The 26,833-nt window shown below is 42.6% G+C and overlaps 2 protein-coding genes across 3 annotated transcripts; one reads left to right on the top strand and one right to left on the bottom strand.

Annotated features, from left to right (window-relative positions):
* Positions 1 to 4,201: 4,201 nt before the first annotated feature.
* On the top strand, positions 4,202 to 5,724 carry Rnase1 (ribonuclease A family member 1, pancreatic). Of its 2 annotated transcripts, none has more exons than XM_042701088.1 (2): positions 4,202 to 4,294; positions 5,034 to 5,724. In XM_042701088.1, the coding sequence occupies exon 2, from the start codon at positions 5,044 to 5,046 to the stop codon at positions 5,509 to 5,511; it is 468 nt and encodes a 155-aa protein (XP_042557022.1). In that variant the 5' UTR covers positions 4,202 to 4,294; positions 5,034 to 5,043; the 3' UTR covers positions 5,512 to 5,724. The 2 variants fall into 2 exon arrangements, with proteins under 2 accessions (XP_042557022.1, XP_042557021.1); XM_042701087.1 differs by having other exon boundaries at positions 4,213 to 4,294; positions 5,029 to 5,724.
* A 19,291-nt stretch (positions 5,725 to 25,015) lies between these two features.
* Positions 25,016 to 26,665, bottom strand: Rnase6 (ribonuclease A family member k6). The gene is made up of 2 exons (XM_042701085.1): positions 26,537 to 26,665; positions 25,016 to 25,606 (listed from the first exon to the last, which is right to left on the bottom strand). Exon 2 carries the CDS (start codon positions 25,598 to 25,600, stop codon positions 25,139 to 25,141), a length of 462 nt encoding a protein of 153 aa, XP_042557019.1. The 5' UTR covers positions 25,601 to 25,606; positions 26,537 to 26,665; the 3' UTR covers positions 25,016 to 25,138.
* Positions 26,666 to 26,833: the final 168 nt, after the last annotated feature.

The following is a 26,833-nucleotide window of genomic DNA, read 5'->3' as shown; positions in this document are numbered from 1 at the left end:
TAACCAACCAGTTCTTCAGAGCCCAGGGCGAGACATGCCATGCATTCTGTTGGTCCAGGTGTGACTAGTAACTGCTTTCAGTCAAGCTATGGACCAAGGACATTTTTCTGTAAAGGTCAACCAATCATTATTTGCCCAACTTAGCTTGCTTTAAATGTAAATGTTAACCAATCATGTAATTTCTTATGTAAAATTTCCTTTAAGTTGTTTGTTCAATACTATAAAAACTGTGCTGATTCTATGCTCAGGGCCTCTTAGCGTCACCAGTTACCATGGGTGCGGAGGACCAAGCTCGAGCTTGCAATAAACCGGCTCTTTGTTGCTTACATTGATTGTGGTCTCTGGTGGTCTTCTGGGGGTCCCCAAATTTCGGTATAACAACAGTACAAAGGGGTTTCAATAAAATGTGCCAATTTATTGGTGTAAAGCATCTGATCAATGTCCCCATTTTCATTGTTCTCCCCTTCCCTCCTAACCTCACCCATCCCCTCATTATCTGGCTCTGTTTTTCATATATGCACATTTATCTTTGAAGAATGGCTCAAGAGTTCCCTTAGCTTCCCAGTTTCCACACAAAACTACATAGTGTCTCACAAAAATAAGACTCTCACAAGATGGAAGTTTTAGCAAGTCTTTATTTTAAATGTTTAACAGGGTTAAAGGAGAGAGAAGGAAATATTTTCTGTTCCCTATGCAGGAAATGGAGGTTAAAGACTGAAAATGGCAGCTGTTATCTGCAACCCTTTAGCAAAGGGTCTAGGAAACCTATGCAGATGTTACTTATTATGAATTAAGGAGACCAGCCTGGCCAGTGCCATATTGGCCACAGGTGGATGGTAGGGTCTGGCATCTTGTCTTCTGTTGGGGGAAGGAAATGCCTCCATCCATTACCTGCCTCCCAGGCGATGGGTGTGCCCAGATGCCTGGAAACAGGGGTGGGCACTTGGCTGATAAGTTCCTGAATCTGTCAGACCAGTGCCTGGGACTGGGAATTTCCTGTGGATCTGCCCCCTGCTTAGAACCTATTTAAGCCCGGACCAGTCCAACCCTGCCACATATGTCCACATGTCCTGTGTCCTGTCTCCTGGTTCATCTTCAGTTATCATGGCATCCCACTTCAGCTCTCCATTGAAGCTGAACTGGTTTTGTTCTTTTTCCCTCTAGCCTCTTTCCTAGCTGTGGTGTGTGTATTTTGGGGCTGCAGGCCTCTAACAACTGGCTGCATGCCATCTGCTAATTGTGTAGTAAAGACTCCAATATTCCACCTTCCAAATGTGGCTTCTGAGATAATTTCATCTTACAACAATTAGTCTAAAATATGGAGATGTCTTTGGGTCTACCTGAAACACAGGTACCTTAGCTAAGCTTTAGGGCTTCCTTTCCTCAGTTAAAGCCTCCCATCTCACTATCCCACACATTTACAAAGTAGCCCAGTTTTTACTGTAAGATTTGTTGAAAGGAACTTCCATGTGGTCACTCAGGCATAAAAGAGTTTATTAGAGGTATCAGAACTGCTGGCCCACATGTGGTGCAGCTCATGTAGAGAAAGGGTAGGTTCCTGGTGGGATTGGGGTTAGGTAGGGAGAGGGCAGGGAGGAAGTGTGGCCATGGAAAATCTGTGACTTCAGAGTCTGGGAACCTCTGGTCCTGGGCTGTTCAGGATGTGACCTCAGAGAAAGGGGAGGTAACTGCTTCCAGGTGTGCAGGTCACCTGAGTAACACAGGTGATGGGTGGAGACTTCTGAGGGGGAAGACATGTGAAGTTTATATAGAAGAGAGGTGCCATTCTCCCATATATAGGGGGAAGGGAGGTGCCATTCTCCCAGGCAGACCTAACATTCACCTTCTCAAAAGAGAAGGCAGACTTAGTTAGCCCACAGGTTCACCAGGGAAAAATGACCTCTTCTCTTTGCTTTCCCTCCATGCCCACATGGTCCTCATTAGAAGTCCCTGTCCAGCATCTGTAGCCTAGGTAGCTGGCTGCTCCTTGGGGTAGCCAGTGGTAGTTTTCCCAGGCTCTGAGATCACTTCATCATCACTCTGAGGTCACATCCTCACCACCTCTGTCATGCCTTCTTTGGACTGAGTTCCCAGGCTCTGAGGTCACTTTCCTACAAAGTCAATCTCCATGATTAGTTCTCCTCTTCCCTTCCTTTCCCTTCCTTTCCAGTACACCTCCTCCCCTTCCTTCTCCTCCTCTCCCCTTCCCTTTACTTCCTTTCTCTTCCTTTCCTTTCCCTTCCCTTCCCTCTATACACCTCCCTATCTGCACAACTTCCCTTCCTCTTCCCTCTTTCTGTTCTCTTCACACCTCCATCTGGTACAGCCCTCAGCATGACTCCATCTTGTACAAGGTGGACAGGTTCAGTTTCTCCTAATAAACTCTCCTGTGCCTGAACAACCACATGGAGGTCTCCTTTCTTTGAACCTTATACCTGCCACCCTAAGCCTCACCTGTAAAGTTTACCACAAGGAGATCACAATATGGTTTAGGCAGGAAAGAGTTTATTGGGGAAGAACAAACTGCCTGCCCTCACAAGATGGAGGATACAAAGCAGGGGGAACTCATGATGAAGATTGATTATATAGAGGTTGGGGAGGGGGTATTGCTGCAGCAAAGGGTAGGAAGGAGGCAGGACTGCAGTGGAGACCTCAGAGCCTGGGGGGGGGGGGCACCTTCCACTGCCCCAGGTGCTCCAATTACCTGTGTTATGAGTGCTGGGCAGAGACGTCTAGGAAAGGGCCCATGTGTGCATGGAGGGAAACAAAAGGGAAAGGGCCATTTTTCCTGAGCAGACCTAACATCATCACCCTTATAATTTAGCATGTAAATGGAGAAAAGCTTTTGAAAGCCTCAACCCAGACTTGGACACCAAGTCACATACAGCAAAATTAATTGTAGGCAAGCTGTCAGGCTGACCCTCTTGGGCAGGGACAGTACTACTTGTCCTTGAGCAAGAGGGTTATGTTGCTAGAGAGCTGCATGGAGAATTTTTACTAGGAGCAGGGGATAGGTACTCTGCAGTCTAGTTTATGTGGGATGTGGAGTTTGTGAGGTGCATGAGAGCAGAGAAATTTGTTTTCATTTTTTTTTTTTTTGGTCTGGTTGTGGGGCCTGAATTCTGGGCCTGGGCGCTGTCCCTCAGCTCTTCAGCTCAAGGCTAGTGCTCTACCACTTGAGCCACAGCGCCACTTCCAGCTTTTTTCTTTTTGCTTATGTGGTGCTGAGGAATTGAACCCAGGGCCTCAGGCATGCAAGGCAAGAGCTCTACCACTGAGCCAACTTCCCAGCCCCGAGTAGAGAAGTTTGTTGTGGCGGGGCTAGGGTTTATGGTTGCAGCTGCCAATGTCACCCAATAAAATAAGGCCTGAGTCAGATAATTTGGGGGGAGGGCCTGTGTCACCAGATTTCAGGAAAGGCCATGCTTTACAGCAGGGCCTAAGATATTGGAGTGGCTCCTAAGGTGGTAGAGGTTAGGCTAACAGCTTTAAATGCTTTGTTAGTTGCTACAGATTCCAACTTCTGAGTAGGACTCTTTTTATATTTATTTGAAAGTATATAGTGAGGGAGGAAAGAACCAGGTATGACTAGTTAAGGCCATCCATTTCAACATTCTTTTCCCTACAGCTAACCTGCCCTATTCCTGTGAATAAATAGAGACTCATATGCTTCTATAGCATCCTATATTCAAAGACACATTGTCTCTAAGAAACTAGAGGCAAGCAAAAGTAACCAATATAAGCTCAAGGCTTTATTGGGAGACAGACCTGCTGGGCTGCTCCAAGCAGGAATGGAGGCAGCAGCCATGGACAAGTGTGGGCTGAATTTAAACAAAAACTTTAGGGGGTAGTCACATGGGTCACATGGACAGTCACATGGGTTACATTACATAGACTATGGAAATTTGGGGGTAGGGTCAGTTTGGAGAAGTGTAGCAAGACTGTTACAACTGGGGTGGAAATTTGTATGTCACACCAGGAAAATAATGAAGCATCTGGGAAATAGAAACAATGGATTTTTGTAAACAGGTAGGGACACGGGGAGGGGCCTTAATGGGTAAGCTGACTCTGAGACCTTAGACTCTCCTCAGCAGCAGTGGAGTGAGGTTGGCCTGAGTGATTTCCCACCCTTACCTGTCAAAGCTCTGGTCTTTATCTGAACAGAGCCCAAGATGCTCCTCCCACTTTTCTTGGAAGCCAACCCCTTCATAATCTGTATAAGATTCAGACCCAAGACCTGAGTGTTTGCAGAAACCGGCCTTCCACCCTACACAGGAGCCCCAGCTGGAGACAGGTAATTGATCTGGGAGGTAATGTCAGGATCCACTTCTGTTCAGAGATTAGGCAAGTTGGGGAGCCAAGGTGGGTAGCACTTGCACTGAAAAAAACTTGGGCTGACACTAGCTCAGTAAAGCTCAAACCAGGGAAACATCAATTGGAAGCAGGGAGGGGGGTGCGGTATTCACAACTAAGTACAAGAATCCTGGGCTGTGGAGAAGAGAGAATCCCCAAGCTGGGATAACATGTCTTTTGAATGTAATGGGATCCCTTCCAATCCCAAGTCAGTAACCCCCATGTACTGTTTCCCTTGTGTTGTAAAACAAGAAGGCTCTGTCAGCCATGGCATTAAATGTTACAGTAATAACTCAAAAATATGATCTGGCTTGTGGCTTATTCAAAATCACCTTTTAATGAGCTGTTTGAGCATGGAATTCAAATATATTTTGTTTTTCAAATGAATTTCAGGTGAAAGAAATGCCAGAAGGTAAACACAGAAATGCTACTGACATTGTAGGTAACCACCAAGAGGGGAGGATAGCCACTCTAGTAAGTTGGAGTAATACACACTAGGGGAAGGATGTGTGTGTCTCATCTCTTGGAGAATCTTTCAGGAAGAGGAATGCCTTCCTGGTTATTGTGAAAGATGGTTATTGTGAAAGAGACAGTATACTAGAAAGAGCAGACAGGAGCTGGACTTCTCTTTCTGAGGTTCTCTCTCTCTTCTGTTTCCCAACAATGCTCTCCCAGGACAGGAGGTCCACCATGGCTCCAGAGAAATCCTTCAGACTGTTCCCACTGCTAGTTCTAGCACTGTTGGTGCTGACCTGGGTCCAAGTATCCATGGGCAAGGAATCCCAGGCCATGAAGTTCCTTCGGCAACACATGGACTCAGATGGTTCCTCCAGTAGTCCCACCTACTGCAACCTAATGATGCAGCACCGGAATATGACCCAGGGATGGTGCAAGCCAGTGAACACCTTTGTCCATGAGCCTGTGGAAGATGTCCAGGCTGTCTGCTTCCAGAAAAAGATTTCCTGTAAGGATGGTCAGAGCATCTGCTATCAGAGCAATGCTAGGATGAACATCACAGACTGTCGTCTTACAGGTAACTCCAAGTACCCCAACTGTACCTACCGGACCAGCCAGAAAGAAAGACACATCATTGTGGCCTGTGAGGGGAATCCATATGTGCCAGTCCACTTTGATGCTTCTGTAGAGAGCTCCACATAAAGCCACAGCATGAAGACATGCCCCTTCCCCAACCTTACCACTTCCTTTTCCTTTCTTGCCCTGAAACAACAACTTCATTGGCTCCTATCCAACATGCATGATTCCTCTCCCTGAGTTTTGTTCCTACATGGCTCTAGGGGTGAAGAGTAATTGTGAAGTAGGCCCATGGAAACTTCCTTCTCTGCTTGTATTAATAAAGCCTAGTTGCAACCATTTGATTCTGGAAATATTCCATCCAAGCTCTCTTTCTCTGATTGTTTTCCAGAAAAAGGTAGGATTATATATCTGGTTAGTTTTGATCAGTGAGTGGAGTAATTAAATGTCTTCCATTCTGGATCCTGGCTTGCAGTGAGTAGAGAAAGATTGATTGATTGATTTAGTGTGTGCAAAGACGTGCTTGAATTCAGGGCCTGGGTACTGTCTCATAGCTCTTTGTTTGCCCGAGGCTAGCATTCTACCATTTGAGCCACAGTTCCACTTCTGGTTTTTACCATGGTTAATTGCAGATAACCTGCTGAGACTACCTCAATCTTTAGCTCTCAGCTTCCAGAGTAGCTAGGATTACAGGCTAGAGCCATCTGCACACACTGAGAAAGTTACTTTCTTTAGGGCTGTTCGTGGGGCTTGAATTCTGGGCCTAGGCACTGTCTTTGAGCTTCTTTGCCCAAGGCTAGCACTCTACCACTTGAGTCACAGCTGCACTTACAGCTGTTTTGGTAGTTTAGTGGAGGTAGAAGTCTTGCACTTTCCTGCCTTGGCTGGCTTTGAACCACAATCCTCAGAACTCAGCCTCCTGAGCATCTAGGATTACAGGCTAGAGCCCCTAGTACCCAGTTGAAAGTTACTTTTCTTATAGACTCTGCAACACTAAGTATAGAACTGTTAAGTGTGGACTTTTGGTGGAGATAAAAGTGGGTTACAGCCTGGGACACTGTCATACTAGATGAACTGACAGAGTGAAACTCCAATACTGTAAAGAAAGCATGATTAAGAAGGCCTTGCTTAACCTGCAGGTTAGGTGGTGGCTGTGAATTTAGCCATTTTGCATTTTCCTTTTTTTATGTAACTCCTACTACTAAATTAGAAAAAAAAAAGTTTTATTAAAGATTCAAACAGGAGCAGAGACTAGATAGAGACGACTCAACACCAGCGCAGGTTTTCTGTGGAGAAGAGGGAGGAAATGGGTAGAAGTGTAAAAAAATCAGATTGCTAGTCTGGAGCCTCAAGATAAGGAAACCTGTCTATTCAGACCTAACAGTTGTCTTATTGGATACTCAGAATCTTAAAGATCAGAGTTGAAAGGGGCTTCAGAGGTCACAAAACTGAGGGATAACAAGTCAATTTCAGATTTTATACCAACTCAAATGAGAAGTATCTGCCTGGAATGCTATAGAACACCTCAACCCTGACCTTCAACCTCTAATGGAGGCAAGAGAGCAGGAAGATGTGTTCCCACACTTGTCAGCCCTGATGTAACATAGGGACTTGATCAGGGGCCACTATTGGAAGCATAACTGGAAATGGAGCCCAGGTCTCCTCTTTTCCCTATAATTGTTCTTTCTGCTGTTAGAGGCTAACCCAGGAAGAAAATCTCCCCACCCCTCTGTACAGTATGTTCACAATAAAAAAAATAATAATAAAAATAATAAATTAATCTCAAAAAAAAGAAAGAAAATCTCCCCATTCTCCCTCCTCTATAGGGAGTGGTGGCTAGCTCTAGGTGGCATGTTCTTATAGATTTCTAGTGTACTTGGTGTGTTAGACCTATCACTGTGACAAAAACCTGAATAAATTGAAGGATGAAAGGTTTATTTTAACACACAGTTTTAATAGTTTCAATCCATGTCAACTGATTAAAGGAGAATATCATAGCCTAAATATATGAATCAAGAGCCAGAGGTAGGCTTAAGTGGTAGGAGAATAGAAAATTTAGAGTTTCAGCCCCAGGTCCATGACTTCAATTGCAGAATTAGAATTTCAGGGCAAGTTATTTAGTATTTCCTTTTCCATTTGGGGCTTGACATTCTCTATGCTAGGCCTCAGCAAGCATCTCTAGGCCCCTGCTGCATCAACAGAACACCTTCCACCCAGACCTGAATTCCACCTTGCCTTTCACAAAGAAAAGAGAACTCTCCAAAGGGAACTCGCGCTGGTTTCTGTGGTATTAGTCTATATTCCTGCTCTCTTCCCAGACTTAAACTCTGCCCTGCCTATGTGTGATCTTCCATGACCTGCTGTCCATGCAAAGTACCTCCTGCTTCTAGTCCTATGACTGTATAAAGATGCCCCTGAAGAAAGACAGGCACCATTTCTCCCTCTCCCGTGAGAGAATTGGCCTTGTTACCTCTATTGGCAATAAAATCCTTTTGCTCTATGTGATTGTGTCTGTGTGATCTTCTGGGCTTGTTGCTTTCATTTCAATCATAATGGTTAGAAAATTTGGTGGAATTTTACTGAGTAAGCAAGCAAGCAGACAAGAGCAGAAGAGTTTGTCTCAGAGGGAGATGCATTGACATCAAGTGTATATATGATAAAGGCAGAGTTTAACTTAGTTATTCTAAGTGTTTTTTTGTTCTCAGGCACTCTTGGTATTATACTTTTATCAGTTGGGCTCAGGGTCTCTAAACCTGTTTGCTCATTAAACTTTGACTATTGATATTTGGGCATCTTTTCAAAGAACGGATACATTCTGCCATTTTCTTAGACATATGTCCATCCTTGAGATTAGTACTTTGTGCCAAGAGTAGTCATTTTCCAAGAATCTGCTTTTTTAGGATACATGCAAATTTTATTAAGATGTCGCTTCTTAGTTTTTGAAAGACACTAATTTGGGGCCAGCAGGCAGGTCACATGGGAAAAGCTGCTCTTTGTCTCTCCTTGGTTTTTTTGTTGTTGGTGGTGGTGGTTTTTTGTTGTTGTTGTTGTGCCATACCAGAATTCGGGGACCCCCCAGAAGACTACCAGAGACCACGATCAATGTAAGCAACAAAGAGCCGGTTTATTGCAAGCTCAAGCTTGGTCCTCTGCGCACACGGTAACCGGTGACGCTAGGAGGCCCTGAGCATAGAATCAGCACAGTTTTTATAGTATTGAACAAACAACTTAAAGGAAATTTTACATAAGAAATTACATGATTGGTTAACATTTAAAGCAAGCTTAAGCTGGGCAAATATGATTGGTTGACCTTTACAGAAAAATGTCCTTGGTCCGTAGCTGGACTGAAAACGGTTACTAGTCACACCTGGACCAACAGAATGCATGACATGTCTCGCCCTGGGCTCTGAAGAACTGGTTGGTTAGAAACTTTCAGTCCTAGGTGGCTGGGGGGGCAACACAATTTGGGGGCTAACACCTGCCTTAAGCAAATGCCATCTATGGCTCCAAGAATTGTGCATGGCTTTCTGTCATAAATTCCTAGCATTGGGGCTAAAGTGGATCACGACTCAAGTCGCAGAACTGAGATGGAGTGTTAAACAAAAATGGAGTTGCTTAGGTTTCTTAAAACATTATATTTCTTCCCTAAGGCCTTACTGCCCCGGCATCCAGGAAGAGCTTTGCAGCTGTGGGGATAATTCTGAGGACGTTGTGCCCTTGGTCAAGGCTGTAAAGCCTTTGAAGTCTTTTACTAAGCAACTCTAGGCTCCCAGGCTGACATTCCACTACTGAGGAACTAAAACCAGTCACAGTTAAAATCATACAAAAACCATAAAAATCATCTAGCACAAAGCAATTCGTACAGAAGCAAAAATAAGTGGTTAGTAATCATAACTTCTAATTTCTATTACATTAAGCATTAATGTTACTCCATGCCTTTTAATAAATTCATTCAGGAGGTGCTTTCCTACTTTGAGGACAGTCCAGTTTTCTGCCTCTTTCAGTCCACTCCTCAAGGTTTTAGCAGAGTTTTTAGCAAGCGAAGGTACAGAAGTGAAAATGGCTGTTAGGTGCTGTCTATATATTTTTACGTTCTTCAGTTGTTGGTTTTTTGTTGTTGTTGTTGTTGTTGTTGTTTGTCAGTTGTGTGTCCTGAACTCTGGGCCTGGGCTCTGTTCCTCAGCTCTTCAGCTCAAGGCTAGTGCTCTAGCACTTGAGCCCCAGCGTCACTTTTTTCTGCTTATGTAGTGCTGAGGAATCGAACCCAGAGCCTCATGCATGCAAGGCTACCACTAAGCCACCTTCCTAGCCCCTCTCTCCTTGTATTAATACTGAAGCTTATGAAAGAAGATAGTGATTCTTTTTCTTTTTTTCTTTTTTGCCAGTCATGGGCTTGAACTGAGGGCCTAGGTGCTGTACCTGAACTCTTCTTGCTCAAGGCTAGTGATCTACTACTTTGAGCCATAGCTCCACTTCCACTTTTCTAATGGTTAATTGGAGATAAGAGTCTCATAGAGGGATGGGATGGTGGCTCAGTGGTAGAGCGCTTGCCTTGCATGCCTGAGGCCCTGGGTTCGATTCCTCAGCACCACAATAGCAAAAAGAAAAAAGCCAGAAGTGGTGCTGTGGCTCAAGTGGTAGAGCGTTAGCCTTGAACTGAAGAGCTGAGGGACAGCGCCCAGGCCTAGAGTTCAGGCCCCACGACCGGACCCAAAAAAAAAAAAAAAAAGAGTCTCATAGATTTTCCTGCCCAGTCTGTCTTTGAATGGTGATCCTTAGAACTTAGTCCCTTGAGAAGCTAGGATTACTGGTGTGAGTGACCAGCACCTGCCTAAGATAGTGCTTCTAAATAGAACTACATTTGTTTCTGAATTCCTGGCTCCTGTTTATCATGCCTCATTCTATCATGCTTCAAGGCCATACATGGGTTCAATCAGAATTGAAAAAAAATTAAATGAAAAGTTTAATATTTATTTGTTTGGACTAGATTTGCTTTTATCAAGTGATAAAGTTTTGAAAAATAATCATGCATGTTAAAAATAGAATAAGCACAAGAGATATGGCAGAGGAAGGACCTTATTAAGTTCACCAAGTATCAAACTCCTGGAAGAGCTCCTGTTCCTAGGAGCTTCTGCTGCTACTTTCTCTTGAGGCACTTTGGCCATGGTGCTACCACACCTGGTTTCCATGGGAATCACATCTCAAGCATGAACAATATTTTCTATTAGCTCTTGCCAGTTAGAGGGCATTTTCCAAAAGACTAAAATTTAAAAGATTGTTGAAAGAAAATACTTTTTATATTATCAAAATAATAAACACCATTAGTACTAGGTTTCATAAGTCTTTTCAGATAGAACAATTTAAAATAATCATCTACTATAGTAAGTAAATCTATAAGAATAAGAATATCAGGCTGGGAAGGTGGCTCAATGGTAGAGTGCTTGCCTTGCATGCATGAGGCCCTCGGTTCGATTCCTCAGCACCACATAAGCAAAAAGAAAAAAAAAGCCAGAAGTGGCACTGTGGCTCAAGTGGTAGCGTGCTAGCCTTGAGCTGAAGAGCTGAGGGACATCGCCCAGACCCAGAGTTCAGGCCCCATGACCAGACCAAAAAAAAAAAAAGAATAAGAATATCAAAATTGTTTTTACTGGCTCCATACTCTAGTCTTTTTTTTTTCTTCTTTTTATGCTGGGACTGGGGCTTGAACTAAGAACCTGGGCACTTAACTTTAGCTTTTTAGTTTAAGTCTAGCACTCTACCACTTGAGTCACACACATGCACACATATATACATACACACACACACACACACACACACCTCTACTTTTTGGTCACTCATTGGAGGCATAAGAATGGAGGAAGCTGAACCACCTGCATCAGGTAAGGAACTCAGGAATTATTTCTAAAGCAATGCTCTCCAACTAAGGAAGCATTGGGGTTTCACTTGGGGAGACTACCCTACCCATATTTATAGAAGAAAGCTCATTAGGCCTTTTCTGAGCATGCACAGTTATGTACATTTCTAAGCTGCTTTTAGAAAGGAAAAGATGGCAAACAGTTTTAAAAGGAAAGATGGCAGAAACATACTGTGGACAGTTTATATAAAAATCATGGAGCACATGCACATGGACATCACTGGGCACACTCAGTGACAGCATTCTCCCCACTTCAGGTCCTCAGCCCCTCCCACTACACTTCCTGGGGCAGCTTATAGACCCCAGCTCCACCCAGACTTAAACTCCTCCCTGCCCTAGAGCTCCCTCCAGGATAGGTGGGCACTCACACTCCACCTAGACCTAGCTGCTCAAGCAGAGTATCTCCCACCACTAGCCCCAGAGTTATAAGCTTCCACCTGGATAGGGGCAGAGACATTATTGCTCCCTCTCCTGGGGGAGATATGTCTCCACTAATAAACCTCATTATAATCCTCCTCCTGTATGTGACTGTCTCCACATGGTCCCCTGAGATGGCTGGGATGGATTCTTATACTCAGCCTGTGTCATAAAGTTTTTAGCGGGAAATCAAGGATAGGACCCTTTGAGGGTGTGTTAACATTGAAGTTTCTCCAAAGATACTTGCTTCTCTTAGTCATTAATGGTTGCTAAAAACAATTTTCTAAAAACCCCTAAGTTACTCTAATGTAAATGACCAGTACCAGTATAGTTTTATTGTTGCTCTCTAGACAAGCTCACAGCCAAAGGAGCTGATCTTGGGTGTAGTGCAAGGAAGTTATCAGCATAAGTAAAGCTCACCAGCAAATAGGCCAAAGGATTTATTGAGTCCACCCATGGTCTTCTCTCTCCCTTGTAGTCTAGATGACCAGATGACTTCAGTCAGAGTCTGTAGTCCCCTCCTCCATAATTAAACTCTGCTGGGTGCTCAAGTATGGCATGGATATGCTAATGAACCAACCTATAGGTGGCTCTGATATGCTAATAAGATAACCTTAAAATGGCTAGGTGGTGGTCTTACTAGCTTAAGTGGTCACCCTAAGGTGGCCTAGGTAACACTCAGACAAAGAAATTGTCTAGGTAAGACCCTGACAAAGGGCCATAAACATTCAAACTGAGAGCCTGGCACTAGTGGCTCTAGCCTATAATCCTAGCAACTCAGAGGCTGATATCTAAGGATCAGATTGATAACCAACCCCAGTGAGAAAGTCTGTGAGACTCTTACCTCCAATAAATTTCCAATTACCAAATAAAAATAAAATAAATAAAAATAAAATCTAGAAGTGGAGCTGTGGCTCTACTGGTAGAGCATTAGCCTTGAGCAAAGATGCTCAAGGACAGCACCCTAGCCTTGAGCTTAAGCCCCAGGACTGGCAAAACAAACAAAAATCTCAAGCTGAAAATGCTCCGATTTGAGCACAGTTCCTCATGGGACAATAGTCATTCCACTCCAACCTGGAACTCGAGCCTCAAGGGACCTGCCTTCCCCAAGGCAACCTATCCTTCCAGCCTCCCTGCTTGGAGAAATGTGTTCCTTTCAGAGAGTGCCAGTGAACTAATTTGCTCAATGCTCAGTCCTGTGGCTGTTATTGCATGTGACTGCTTGATGTATGAATTGAAGGATTAACCCACTGTCCTATTATCCCAGGCACATACAGACACTAGGCAAAACTCCAGGTATTTGTGCACATGCTTGACATGCAGGCAAGGCAATCCATCTAAGCCTGGCAGTAGACTTTCCTTTGTGGGCCCTATAAAAAAGCCTACCTACCTATACCTAATGGCTTTTTCATTAATCCCTGCCTCCTTGCTAAGACCCCATATAAGCCCAACTCCTTGCACCATCTTCAAGCCCCTTGTTTTTCCTCAATAAACAGTTCTAACCTGTTGAAGATCAAGTCTGGACTATTTCCTTCCTGTCTCCATTTTCCTAACATGAATGGTTACTACTTGTTGAAATGTTATTTTCAATTATTATACATTGGGCTGGGAAGATGACTCAGTGGTAGAGTTTGCCTTGCATTCATGAGGCCCTGAGTTCTATTCCTCAGCACCTTATAAGCAGAAAAAGACAGAAGTGGCACTGTGACTCCACTGGTTGAGCACTAGTCTTGAGCTGAAGAGCTGAGGAACAGCAACCAAGCCCAGAGTTCAGCCCCGCAACCAACAAAATAAATAAATAAATAACAAAATCAATTATTAAATGTTATTGAAAGACAGCTTGTATTTATGTCTTTATTGCACACTTTCACCACTGCCATCATCTCATCTTGACCTGCATAGGGGGAGACATCCTTCTTGGCTAAGATTCCCATCATTGGTGGGAATGGGCTTGTCCTGAAACAGCCTAGTGGACAAGACTAGATTTTGCTGTGAATCTCCTCAAAAAACAGTATTCATTTTTGTATATTTGTTGGGCTTTTTTTTTTTGCTTTAGGGGTTTGTTTTCAATAATTTTAATATGTCTTTATTAATATTAAGTGTTTACATAAATTTCACATTATTGTGGCACAGTGATACTTAGCTAAAGTCACACACACTTTTAACCTTCACAATGCAAATTGTCATTATCTTGATCTACAAAGTTTATGAACTCTTCAGACTTTAACAATGAAACAATAAGGTGATTTGTACATTTCTTTCCTTTTGCTTAGTGTCAGCTGTTCTCTCTTTCTCTCTCATTCCCTCCCCTGCATCTCCATCCTTAAGTTGCTTAGTTGCAGTGCAGCTGATGGACTCCCATTTTCCTCTGATTCTGTGCCCTCCTCCTAGCTTCCCTCAAATGTGCAAGTGTATACACCATATAGGGGTCAAGAACATAGAGTTGGGGCTGGGAAGGTAGCTCAATGGTAGAGTGCTTGCCTTGCATGCATGAGGCCCTGGGTTCAATTCCTCAGCACCACATAAGCAGAAAAAACTGGAAGTGGCACTGTGGCTCAACTGGTAGAAAACTAGCCTTGAGCTGAAGAGCTGAGGGACAGAGCACAGGCCCAGAGTTCAGGCCCCATGGCTGACAAAAAAAAAGAACATAGAGTCATCTAGAAACGATAGGACAAATTAAGAAGACATCCTATGTTTCTGGAGTCCTGTTTACTTTGTTATATCTCATTGAGCTTTGAATCTAACATCTGCATATCAGGGAGAATGTTTGTCTCTCTGATCATGGCTTATCTCACTCAACGAGATTTGTTCTAGTTCTGTCCATTATTTTATCCTTTCTAATGGATGTGTAATATACCATTGTATATAGGTACCACAATTTTTGGATCCATTTATCGGTTGTGGGACATCTGGGTTGTTTCCACATCTTGGCTATTGTGAACAGTGCAGCAATGAACATGGAAGTACAAGTGTCCTTGTTATATCCTGGTTCCTGTTACTAGGAGTAGATGCTGGGTGATAGGGTTGGTCTATGTTACTTTTCTGAGGAACCTCCAGACTGCTTTCCAGAGTGATTGTACTAGTTTACATTCCCATCAGCAGTGCAGTAAGGGTTGCTTTTCCCCACATCCTTGCCAGCATTTGTTGTTTGAGTTAAATATGTTGGCCATTCTAACTGGGTTGAAATAAAATCTTGGAGTTGTTTTTATTTGCATTTCCTTTACAGACAGGGATGATGAACATTTCTTCATGTGTTTCTTTGACATTTTTACCTCTTCTTCTGAGAAGTCTCTCTTTACCTCCTTTACCCATTTAGTGATTGGTTTGTTAGATTTAGGAGGGATTCGTTTCTTGAGCTCCTTGTATATAATGGATATTAGGCCTTTGTCTTATATATTGCTGGTAAATATCTTTTCCCAATTGGTAGCTATGTCTTTAGCTGTGCAGAAACTTTTTATTTTAAGGTAGTCCCATTTGTCAAGTCTCCAATTTGTTAGGACTCAAGAAGTCTCTGCATGTGCTTATAAGTTCTATGTCTCTCCTACCCTGTCCTGCAGTAGTTTCAGAGTTTCAGTTTTGATGTTGGGGTCTTTAATCCATTTTGAGTTGATGTTAGTGCATGATGACAGGCTGGGATCCATTTTTTAGTTTTCTTCATGTGGTTACCCAGTTTTCCCAACACCAATAGTCAAAGAGGCTATGTTTTTATTCACTGTATGTCTTTGGCTCCGTTGTCGAATATCAACTGACTGTATGTATATGGTTTTATTTCTGGATCTTCTATTCCATTCCATTGGTCTTTGGGTTTATTTTTTTGTATCAATACCAAGCTGTTTTTGTTATTATGGCTCTATAATAGAGCTTGAAATCTGGTATTGTGATACCATCTGCATTGCTTCTTTTGCCCAGAATCGCTTTGGCTATTTAGGTCTCCTATTGTTCCGTATGAATTTTTGGGTTGTTTTTCTCTCTTTCATTGGGATTTTGATGGGGAGCACAATGAATTTGGATATCAGTTTTGGCAGTATATCCATTTTCACAATATTGATTCTACCTATCCATGAACATGGAAGGTCTTTCCAATTCCTGGTGTCCTCTTTGATTTCTTCTTTAGATTTTTATAATTTTCACTAAATAGGTCCATCACATCTTTGGTTAGGTTAATTCCTAGATATTTATTCTTTTTGAGATTGTTTTCCTGATTGCCTTTTATGCTCATACATTGTTGGTGTCCAGAAATGCAACCGATTTTTGTGGGTTAATTTTTTTGGGGGGGGATCCGGTCGTGGAGTCTGAACTCTGGGCCTGGGCGCTGTCCCTCAGCTCTTCAGCTCAAGGCTAGTGCTCTACCACTTGAGCCACAGTGCCACTTCCGGCTTTTTTTCTTTTTGCTTATGTGGTGCTGAGGAATCGAACCCAGGGCCTCATGCATGCAAGGCAAGTGCTCTACCACTGAGCCACCTTCCCAGCCCTTGTAGGTTAATTTTATATCCAGCTACTTTGCCAAAATGGTTTATTAGTTCTAGGATTTGGGGAGTGGAGTTTTGGGGGTCATTTAGGTATAAGATCATGTCATCTGCAAATAGGGATAGTTTAATTTCTTCCTTCCCTATGTGGATCCTTTTAATGTCTTTTTCTTGCCTTACCGCTCTGGCTAAGGATTCCAGAACTATATTCCAAAGGAGTAGAGTGAGTGGGCATCCTTACCTTGTTCCTGATTTTAGGGGAAATGGTTTTAGTTTTCCCCATTTAGTATGATATTGGCTGTTGGTCTGTCATATATGGCTGCTATTATTTTAAGGAATGTTCCTTTTATTCCTAGTTTCTCCAGAGTTTTTAACATGCTGGGTGTTGTACTTTGTCAAAAGCCTTTTGGCATCAATTGAGATAATCCTTGGCTCTATTAATGTGGTGGATTACATTTATTGTTTTGTGTATGTTAAACCAGCTTTGCATCTGTGCGATGAAGCCTACTTGGTCATAATGTATTTTTTATTTGTTTCTGGATTCTGTTAGCTAGTATTTTATTGAGGAGTCTGTTCATGAGATTGTTTTGTAGTTCTCTCTCTCTTTTTTTTGTAGTTCTCTTTTATTGTTGGATCCTTGCCTGATTTGGGTATGGCTTCATAGAATGAGTTTGGGATTGCTCTTTCTGTTTCTATTTCATGGAAGATCTTGAAGAGTATGGGTATTAGCTCCTCTATAAAAGTCTTATAGAATTCTGTGGTGAGTCCATCTGGACCTGGGCTTTTCCTTATTGAAAGACTTCTGATTGCTTCCTCTATCTCATTGTATGTTATTGGCTTATTTAATTGATTTATATCTTCTTGGTTCAGTTTGGTCAACTCATATTTCTCTAGAAATTTGTCCATTTCTGCTAGATTTTCCTTCTTTAGTGGGTACAGATTCTGGAAATAGTTCTTTATGATCATTTGTCTTGGATGTTTGTTGTAATTTTTCCTGTGGCATCCCTAATCTTATTGATTTGGGTCACTTCTCTTCTTTTTATTTTTATTTTTATTTTTTAGTTAATCTTGCATGAGGTCTATGAATTTTATCAATTTTTTTTTTAAAAACCAGCTTTTTGTTTTATTAATTTTATTTATAGTTTTAAATTTTTCTATCTTGTTAATTTCAGCTCTTATTTTGGTTTTCTCACTCTGTTTAGTAACTTTAGGTTCCATTTTTTCTTACTTTTTTAACAGTTTTAGTTGCATCAACAGATTATTTACAGGAGCTGCTTCTATTTTCTTGATGTGTACACTCAGAGCAATGAACTTTTGCTGTGTCCCAGAGGTTCCTTTTTGATGTATATTCATTTTCATTGAGTTGTAGGAACTTACTAATTTCTTCTTTAATTTGTTCTGTGACCAAGATGTTATTCAGTATTGTGCTGTTCAGCCTTCATCTATCTGAGTAATTTCTGCAGTATGCTTTATGTTGAGAACTAGCTTGATTCCTCTATGGTCAAATAGAACACAGGGATTATGTCAATCCTCTTGCATTTGCTTAAATTCTTTGTATGAACTATGATATGATTTATTTTGGAGAAAATTCCTGGGCTGCTGAGAAGAATGTGTATTGGGTCATTGTTGGGTAGAAAACTCTTTTTTTTTGGGGGGGGGGTCTGGTCGTGGGGCCTGAACTCTGGGCCTGGACGCTGTCCCTCAGCTCTTCAGCTCAAGGCTAGTGCTCTACCACTTGAGCCACAGTGCCACTTCTGGGTTCTTTCTTTTTGCTTATGTGGTGCTGAGGAATCGAACCCAGGGCCTCATGCATGCAAGGCAAGCACTATACCACTGAGCCACCTTCCCAGCCCCAGGTGGAAAACTCTGTAGATGTCTGCTATGGCCATTTGTGATATGGTGTCATTTAGTTCAGTGGCTTCTTTGCTTATCTTCTGGTTGGTAGACCTGTCCTTTGGTGAGAGTGGGGTATTAATGTCTCCTACTTTTATTGTATTTGGGTCTATTTTTTTCTTTTTTCTTTTTTCTTTTTTTTTGTTCAGTCGTAGGGGCTGAACTCTGAGCCTGAGCACTGTTCCTCAGCTCTTCAGCTCAAGGTTAGCACCCTACCACTTGAGCCACAGCACAAACTTCCATCTTTCTTCTGCTTATGTGGTGCTGAGGAATCAAACCCACGGCCTCATGCAGGCGAGGCAAGCATTCTACCACTGAGCCGCCTTCCCAGCTTTTTATTTATTTTTTTTTTTTGTAAGTCTGAAAGTATGTTCTTATCTTATTTAGGTACTCCATTGTTTGGTGAATATAAGTTGATGATCATGATATACTCTTCTTGATTGTGCCCTGCATTAATATGTAATGACCTTCTTTGTGTTTTCTACTGATTTTAATGAGATGTCTATTTTGTCAGATATCAAGATGGTTAACCCTCCCATCTTTTTGGGTGTATTTGCATGGAAGGTCTTCCATCCCTTCACTCAGAGTTTGTTTTTTATCTTTAGCTGTGAGATTGGTCTCTTGCAGATAACAAATGGATGGATCTTGTTTTCTGGTCCACTCTGAAGTTCTTTTTCTTTGGATTGGTTAATTGAGTCCATTAATGTTTATGTTAATTATAGATAGATGAGTTTCCGGCCATTTTCTTGCTTTTCTGAATTTTTCTTCTTTCCTTCTCGTATGCTTACTAAATTGATCTCCTAGTGATTTCTATCTGATGTGGTTTCCTGATCTTGATTGCTTTCTTTGGAATGTATTCCTCCTTGTAATAATTTTTGTAGTGTTGGCTTATTGTTCATGAATTCCTTTAGTTTTTTGTTATTAATTTTTTTAGTTTCTCTGTCAAATGTGAATTCTAGCTTTGCTGGATATACCAGTCTGGGTTGGCAGTTGTTGGTTTTCAGGGATGTCATGGTACTTTTCCAGGCTCTCCTTGCATAGAGAGTTTGTGTGGAAATGTCTGCAGTGATTCTGATTTTCTTTCCATTGTAGTATAGCTCCGTCTTTGATTTTGCAGCATTTAAGATCAGCTCGGGCTAGGAAGGTAGCTCAGTGGTAGAGTGCTTGCCTCACATGCATGAGGCAGTGGGTTCGATTCCTCAGCACCACATAAGCAGAAAAAGCCAGAAGTGGTGCTGTGGCTCCAGTGGTAGAACGCTAGCCTTGAGCTGAAGAGCTGAGGGACAGTGCCCAGGCCCAGAGTTCAGGCCCCATGACCACCAAAAAAAAAAAAAAAAGATCAGCTCTTTGTTTCTCCAATTTAGTGTTTTTACTGTGATGTGTCTAAGAAGTGTTTTTCCTAGGATCATATTTATTAGATGTTCTGTATTCTTCTGTTATGTAGGTGAAATTTTCTCTTTTAAGATTGGGAAAATTTTCTGTAATAATCTTGTAAGTAAATGTTGCATCCCTCTATTCTGGTATGCCTGTTCTTCATTGACCTCAATTACAAGAAGATTGAAATTCTTGGCATTGTATGCCTGTTCTTGGACTTCCTTTGGTAAATTCTGAGTGCTTTTCCATATCTGTGACTTTCTTTTCCAGCTGTTCTGTTTTATCATCAGCTCCTGATATTCTATTTTCCATCTCATTTATTCTGTTACCTATGGCTTCCACTGTAGTTTGCATTGTGGAAATTGAACCATCTATGGTTCCTATGTTGGCTTTTTTCCTATATTTGCCAGACCTAGGGCTTGAACTCATGGCCTGAGCACTGTCCCTGAGCTTCTTTTGTGCAAGCCTAGCACTCTCCCACTTGAGCCACAGTGCCACTTCTGACTTTTTCTCTTTATGTGGTACTAAGGAATCAAACCCAGGGCTTCATGCATGCTAGGCAAGCACTTTACCACTAAGCTACATTCACAGCCCTTGTATCGACTTTTAAAGTGTTAATTTCATCTTTTACTGAGAAATATGTCTATTTTCATCTGCATTTCTTTTTTGAATTCATGGAATTCTTTTGAAATTTCGTCTTTGTGCTCTTGTAATTCTGCCCTTATTTCTTTGGCCAGTTCTTTCATAATCTCTAATTAATCATTTGTCCACTGTTTCCTCTTCACTCTCACTACAGTTCTTTCCTGGGTTGCTGCTGGCTTTTGGGACTGGTTTACTGTCTTGACTGTTCATGAATCTTGTAATTTTTTTTGCTGTGACTTATGCATAAGGGGTCAAGGACTATTAGAGTCTTATCCCGAGTTCTGTTTTTGATTGATAGGTGGTAGCCTTAGCTTGGCTCTGCATTGCTTTACACTCCACCGACCCAAGTTGGGTCCCAGGTCAGTTGTTATGTGTACACTCATCCCTGAGCTGGCTGAAAGGAACTTTGTTTGGTTTACAGTAGAGAATGATCCAGTTGAGTTCAGGTTTCTGAAGTAGTCATTGGTTCAGAAGGGTTGGACTACTGATGGGTACAAAGGGTGTGTTGTGTGTGTGTGAGTGGACACACCGTGGCCCTGGATTGTTTCTCTTCCCTCCAGTGGCCAGTGCTTGGTCCACTGCTTGGGCTGCCTCATCTTATGCATGTGTGCGTGCTCGGCCCACTGTCAGCACACTCACAGAAATCGAATTTCTAGTCAGAGCAGGGATTTCCCTGCTCCCTCCTGGAACCAGCACCTCCAAGTGGGGGAGTGCTATCTGTGTTGCCCTGTATCCTGCTTCCCTACAGGAGCTGCAATGCAAGTGCAACAGCTTGGCAGGTCCTAAGGCGTGGAGGGAGAAAACCCATCCTCCAGCCACTGGCTGCTGCCAGAGCACATACATCTCAGTTCCCGACTTTGCCCATTCTGTCAGGGGAAGGAATGGTCTTGCGGCGGCTGGTTGCTGCTGGGCATGTGCACACCTTGGTTCCCCGGCTGGCTGGGGAGGGGAACAGTCCTCCCACCGCGGCTACTGGGGCCCAATGTCCCTTGGTTCCCCAGCAGGAGAGCCCTCCATCAGCTGCTGCCCCCTGCACACATTTTCAATAGCCAGTACTGTAGGTACCACTGGGTCCTAGTGCCCGTCAAGTATGGGACCTTGTGTCCTCCCACTGGAGGTCAGTAGGTGGGGGAGGAGGGGTTGACTCTGGCCTCTTTGTCCCCTTAAGGTGTGGTGGTCTTTCTTGAGCAGGAGGGAAAGGGGTCTAGGTCAAGCTCCGTGGGTCACCACTAACATGGGTCTTCTGAGGGTAGTCCCCAGCAGGGTATTCACTGATCCAGGGATTGGTTGTGGGCTGTTCAACTGTGCTGTGGGAGTTCTCTGGATCTAGGTGTTGCAGTGCTGCTCCTCTGCTCTCAGCCTGTCTGTGATGTCCAGGTCCCACTCTGTGGGAGTTTCCTGCATCTGGGTTCTGCAGTCCACTGCTGGTCCTGAAGTCCTAGGCAGCCATGGGCTGCTTTTGCGACCATGAGGGGTTGGGAAGGGGTCTTCGTGGATTTCCCTCTTTGTAGATGCAATTTATGAGCTTTTTTTTTTCTCTTTTCTCTTTCTGTTCCTGTGGTTCTCTATTGTTCAGTTTTTCGTTGTTGTTAATCTCTTGGAGGATTTGTGTGTTGGGATTCTCCACTCTCTGGTTGGAGTGTGTGTGTGTGTGTGGAGGGGGGTTAATGTAATTTCAATTTGGGGATTTTTTTGGTAGGGGGTTTGTTGTTTTCTGGAAATGAAGATTGAATTTAGGGTCGCAAACTTGATAGACAATTGCTCTACCACTTCAGACATGTTCCAACCTTTTGTCAAATTTTTGGTTTATTTAGTTTAGTTCTTTTTTGTTTTTGCCAGTCTTGGGGATTGAACTCAGGGCTTGGGTATTGTCCCTGAGCTTCTTTTGCTCAAGACTAGTGATCTACCACTTGGGTCACAGCATCACTTCTGGCTTTTCTAAGTAATTTATTGGAAATAAGAGTCTCACAGATTTTTTCTGCCCAGGCTAGCTTTGAACCATTATCCTCAGATATCAGCCTCTTGAGTAGTTAGGATTATAGGTGTGAGCCACTGGTGCCTGGCTTTTTCTGTTTTTCAAATAAGAGCCCTCATGTAGCTTGGGAAGCCTTGAACTATGATTTTTGTACCTTTTGACTCATGAGTAGCTGGGATCACAGGTATATATCACCACAGCTGTCTTATCTCTCTTGTTTTTGAGATATCTCCTGTACTGTGCCCAGTTGTCCTTGAACCACAATTCTCTTGTCTCTACCTCTGTCTGTGTGTGTGTATCACACCCAGTTATTTATAATTTTAAGGTCACAGAAAATAAAAGAAATATAACGTATTTCACTAATTTTTAAGTAATATTTTATGTTCTCTAATGTTTCTGACAGATTAAACCTACAGTACCACAAATATCTTTAATTCATGAGATTATTTTAATGTATAAACACAATTGTGTGTGACAATTGAGTTATTTGGTCTAAGAAATTTTGGTAGACCACTGTCTTGAACAAACTTTAGAGAGTCCCAGAAATTACTAGCTACTTGGGAAGCTGAGATGGCAAGAAACAGAGAAGTTAAATTGGAAGTCTTTATTAGAAAGCTGGTATCCACAAATGGATTCCAGTCTCAAAGACCTGTAGCCCAGAACAGAGCTTACACAAAGCTTTTAAAGACAAAAACCACATGCTGGGGTGGCGACCAAGCCTTAGCAAATGCAGACCTTATAGGGACAAGCTCAAGTACCAGCATAACTTTTCCATCTAGGAAGATACATCTCACCCTTCTATATGGGGTATACTTAGAGGCTACTCAGAGGCAGGTGATTCAAACCATGTAGGGAGGTAATCAAGGAAGAATCAGAACATTCTCTATGCAAAGCTTTCCTAAAGGTATGACATCTGCATTTCTCTGAAGCAGAGTTCTTCTAGCTCACCTTGAACTGGGCATCTGCATTCAATGAATGGCCTCACTCTCCTCTAGGCTTTTTAGCACTGGGTGATGAATTGCCTCCTCTCAGCAAGGGACACTAGGATGGCTCTAAGAAATTACTAAGACTCAGCTTCCTCACTTCAAGATCTGAGGATCAAACTTTGAAGCCAGCCTATGCAAGAAAGTCCATGGGACTCATCTCCAATTAACCAGCAAATAACAAAACAAAATTACAGAAGTAGAGCTATTTCTCAAATAATAGAGCCCTAGCCTTGAGTGAAAAAGCTAAGGCACAATATCTAGACCCTGAGTTAAAGTCCCAGTACTAGCATGCACACACACACACACACACACACACACACACACATCATTCTGTACCACAGGTAATTCTTACTTTTTAACATAGGTGATCTTTTGTTAACCAAATACTTACCACTCTACAAAGCATTTCTAACTTATAATTATCACACTTAACTCTGATGGTTGACAAGGAACTGATTGGGACAGTTTTCCTTTGCTCTATTAGTCCATTATAATAGGCAATAGGAAAATTGATCTACAACAACTTATTGCCCCTCCAAACACTATACTACTACTTAAATGTTACCTTAGCCTTCAGCAAAATCCAAACAAGCTCAGAGACAGTGCTCAGGCCTCAAGTTCAAGCCCTGGGACTGGTACCAAAATAAATCAATGTTATATATAAAGTATCTATATACATGTTGTCTGATTAAATATAGAAACAAGTGAAAAAAGGACCCTTCAGTCACCAGTGTTAGACTTTATTACAAAAGTATCTGTAAGGTCTGCTCCTGGATGGCTAGCAGACTCCACCCTCCTCGCAGCAAAGTCTCCACCCAGTACCTGCGTTACCTAGGCAACTGGGACACCTAGAAGAGGTCACATCTGCATTGCTGAATTTGATGTGGCCACACCTTTCTCCGCCCATACCCAAATAAGGCCTAGCCTAGGCCCAGACGCCCTCTCTCAGCTCTTTTCTAGCTCTTTCTCAGCTATTTCCTTCTCTTTCCCAGCTCTCTTCTTTCCTAGCTCTCTTTCCTACCTTTCCCAGATGCTCTCTTTTCTAGCTCTTTTCTCTTTTCTAGCTCTCTCTCTCTCTTTCCCAGCTCTCTTTCCCACCTCTCTTTTTCACCTCTTTTCCAGCTCTCTCTCTCTTTCCCAGTGTGCTCTTTCTCTCTTTCTCAGCTCTCTCTTTCCAAAGCCCCTCTCTTTCCCAGCTTTCCCAGCTCTCTTCCTCAGGCCTTTACCCACCCCGTGGAGGGCCAACATGGCCTGGTGCCAGCCGGAACAATGAATAAACCTACCCTTTACCTGAATACCACGTGCATGGTGCTGTTCTTACTCGGCTACCTCTTTTTAAAAACCTAACAGTATCATCAACTCTTTCAGAAATACTAGCACTGTTCCAAATAGGAATGGGGGATAATGGTTTCAAGGGAAGTATGAAGAGTCATGAGCAGAGTTCAAAGGGAGGGAGGACCTGCTTCCTACTCCTTAATATAGAGCCAGAAAAGAGATCTCAAAAGTGGCTTATCAACCTAATGTCAAAATAGTTTTCCTTTGAATACTGGCAGACAATAATTTAAGGGTGCATAGAAATACATTCACACTCATTATAATGCAGCAGGAAGTGGTTTTATTGTCATTAATATAGTGCAATAAAGTTTAAAGGTCAAATGTTTGCAGCCTGGCCCTTTACTTTCTTTCCTGTATTCCCTACCTCAACACAGACAGCACTCCACAGCAAAAAAGAATCCTATTTTTTTTTGTCCCAATTCTGTTTTGTCAGGTTTTTGTAACTCTGCCTTCTATGGGAACAAAGGAATAAACAAAGAAAATAGAAATCAAGCCTGTTATCCTAGCAACTCAGAAGGCTCATATCTGAGGATCCCAGTTCAAAGCCAGCACAGGCAGAAAAGTCTTTGAGACTTATCTCTAAGCATCAAAAAAAAGCAGAAATAGAGTTATGGCTAAAGTGGTAGAACACTGGACAGCACCCAAGCCCTGAGATCATACCCAAATATTGACACAAATGAGAAAAAAGAAGAAAAAAATCTGGAGAAACTGTGAAAGAAACTGTCAAATGAGAGGAGATGGGCTCAGAACCTTAGACCAGCTTATCTAAGTGCACAGGAACTAGCTGGTAGGGAGGATCACTCTTTTCTGGGGGGTCACAAGCAACAATGAAGAATTTGTACTGGGCATCCTCACTGTAGTGGCAGTGGGGATACTTCCCTGATGTGAGTCTGCAGTGGGTGGAGTTCACAGGCTTGTAACTCTGGTGACAGTTCTTCTCACCGTTCTTACAGATGATATTGGGCAAATCACAGACAGTGGCCACATTCTGGAAAGAGTCATGCAGAAAGGCATTTGCTGGCTTACAGTGCTGTGTGTAATTGTTGACACCACTCATTGCCCTGTTGCATGGCCGAGAACTTGACTGGATGTGCTGAATTTCAAACCAGTGAGCCTTAGTGAGTCCCTTAGGCCAAACATCAAGTGGATACAATGGCTCACACAGCCCCAGCAGCAGCAGGAGAGAAAGGCATCTCATGAGATACGGCACCATCTTTTTCTGCAGGAAGATAATGGGAGATCATAGAAATAAAAGAGCAAAGTAGCCAGGTACAGTTGGCTTGTACATGTAATCTCAGCTATTCAGGAGGCTGAAATCTGAGGATCACAGTTCAAAGCCATCCCAGGTAGGAAAGTCTGTAAGTCATCTCCAGTAGTTCAAGTGGTAGGTACAATACCAGAATTTAAAAAAAAAAAAAAAATAAGTGCCTAGGCTCTGAGTTCAAGCCCCAGTATTGGCACAAAATAAAAAATAGAGAACAAAGCTATTAATTGATGGGAATCTGCTTTGTTCTTGTAACTCCACACTGCTCCCTTGGGTCACTGACCAAACTTCCCTGGTGATTCTTCCTGATTCTCAGGAAAACCTCACCCCTTACTTTATCTGAAATAAACTTTATCTGAGAGCTCCTGGCCGGCCTTATCTGAAAGTGTAGGAAGTCAGAAGGACACTCCTACCATAAAACCCCAAACAGGACTGGTTGGACAATAAATCCCCAACAGAGCAGGACAAAGAAATTCCAAAGAAGAGTCTCACCCTAGAATGTATAAAAACCTAACCCACCTCTCTCTCTCTCTCTCTCTCTCTCTCTCTCACACACACACACACACACACACTCTCTCTCTCTCTCTCTCTCTCTCCTTCTCTCTCTCTCTCTCTCTCTCTCACACACACACACACACACACACACACACACACATTCCCCACTCTTTCTTACTCCAACCATGTTCTGTGTTACATGGAGTCCCTTTGCAACCATGACTAGGACCTATTTTGTTCTACTGCCTTCTTTCTTTTCTTTTGTCTGCTTGATCTTTCCTAACACTCAAGACTCAGTTTCCTAAAAGAAATTGTGACTATTTGTTTTGTCTTTAAAGATTTCATATTCTACTGACCAACTCACTCCTGGCCTTTAAGTTTTCCTCTTACCAGGTATTGGTGCTGAGTTCCTGATGAGAACAAAGGTGGTAGTTAGTCCCAGGTTCAGAGAGTTTGTCTTCTCTTCTTCTCTTAAGCCTGACACAACTGCCCTTGTCGGGAAGGAGAAAAATTAGTTTGTAGGAAAAAGAAACCTAAGGTTTTGCAGAAGTAACTTTTATGAAAGTGAAGTGAAACTATGCTCATTAAAACAGTGACACCATTGTCTCTAGAGAAAGGTCATTTAGAACAAGATGATTCAAAACACAGTTTTGAGCAACTGATCACTTCCTGGTAGATTTAGTGTCT

The sequence above is a fragment of the Dipodomys spectabilis genome, unplaced genomic scaffold, assembly GCF_019054845.1.
Source record: "Dipodomys spectabilis isolate Male_0828 unplaced genomic scaffold, ASM1905484v1 ptg000286l, whole genome shotgun sequence".
Taxonomy (NCBI): Eukaryota; Metazoa; Chordata; class Mammalia; order Rodentia; family Heteromyidae; genus Dipodomys; species Dipodomys spectabilis.
This window is presented reverse-complemented; position numbering and strand designations above follow the sequence as displayed.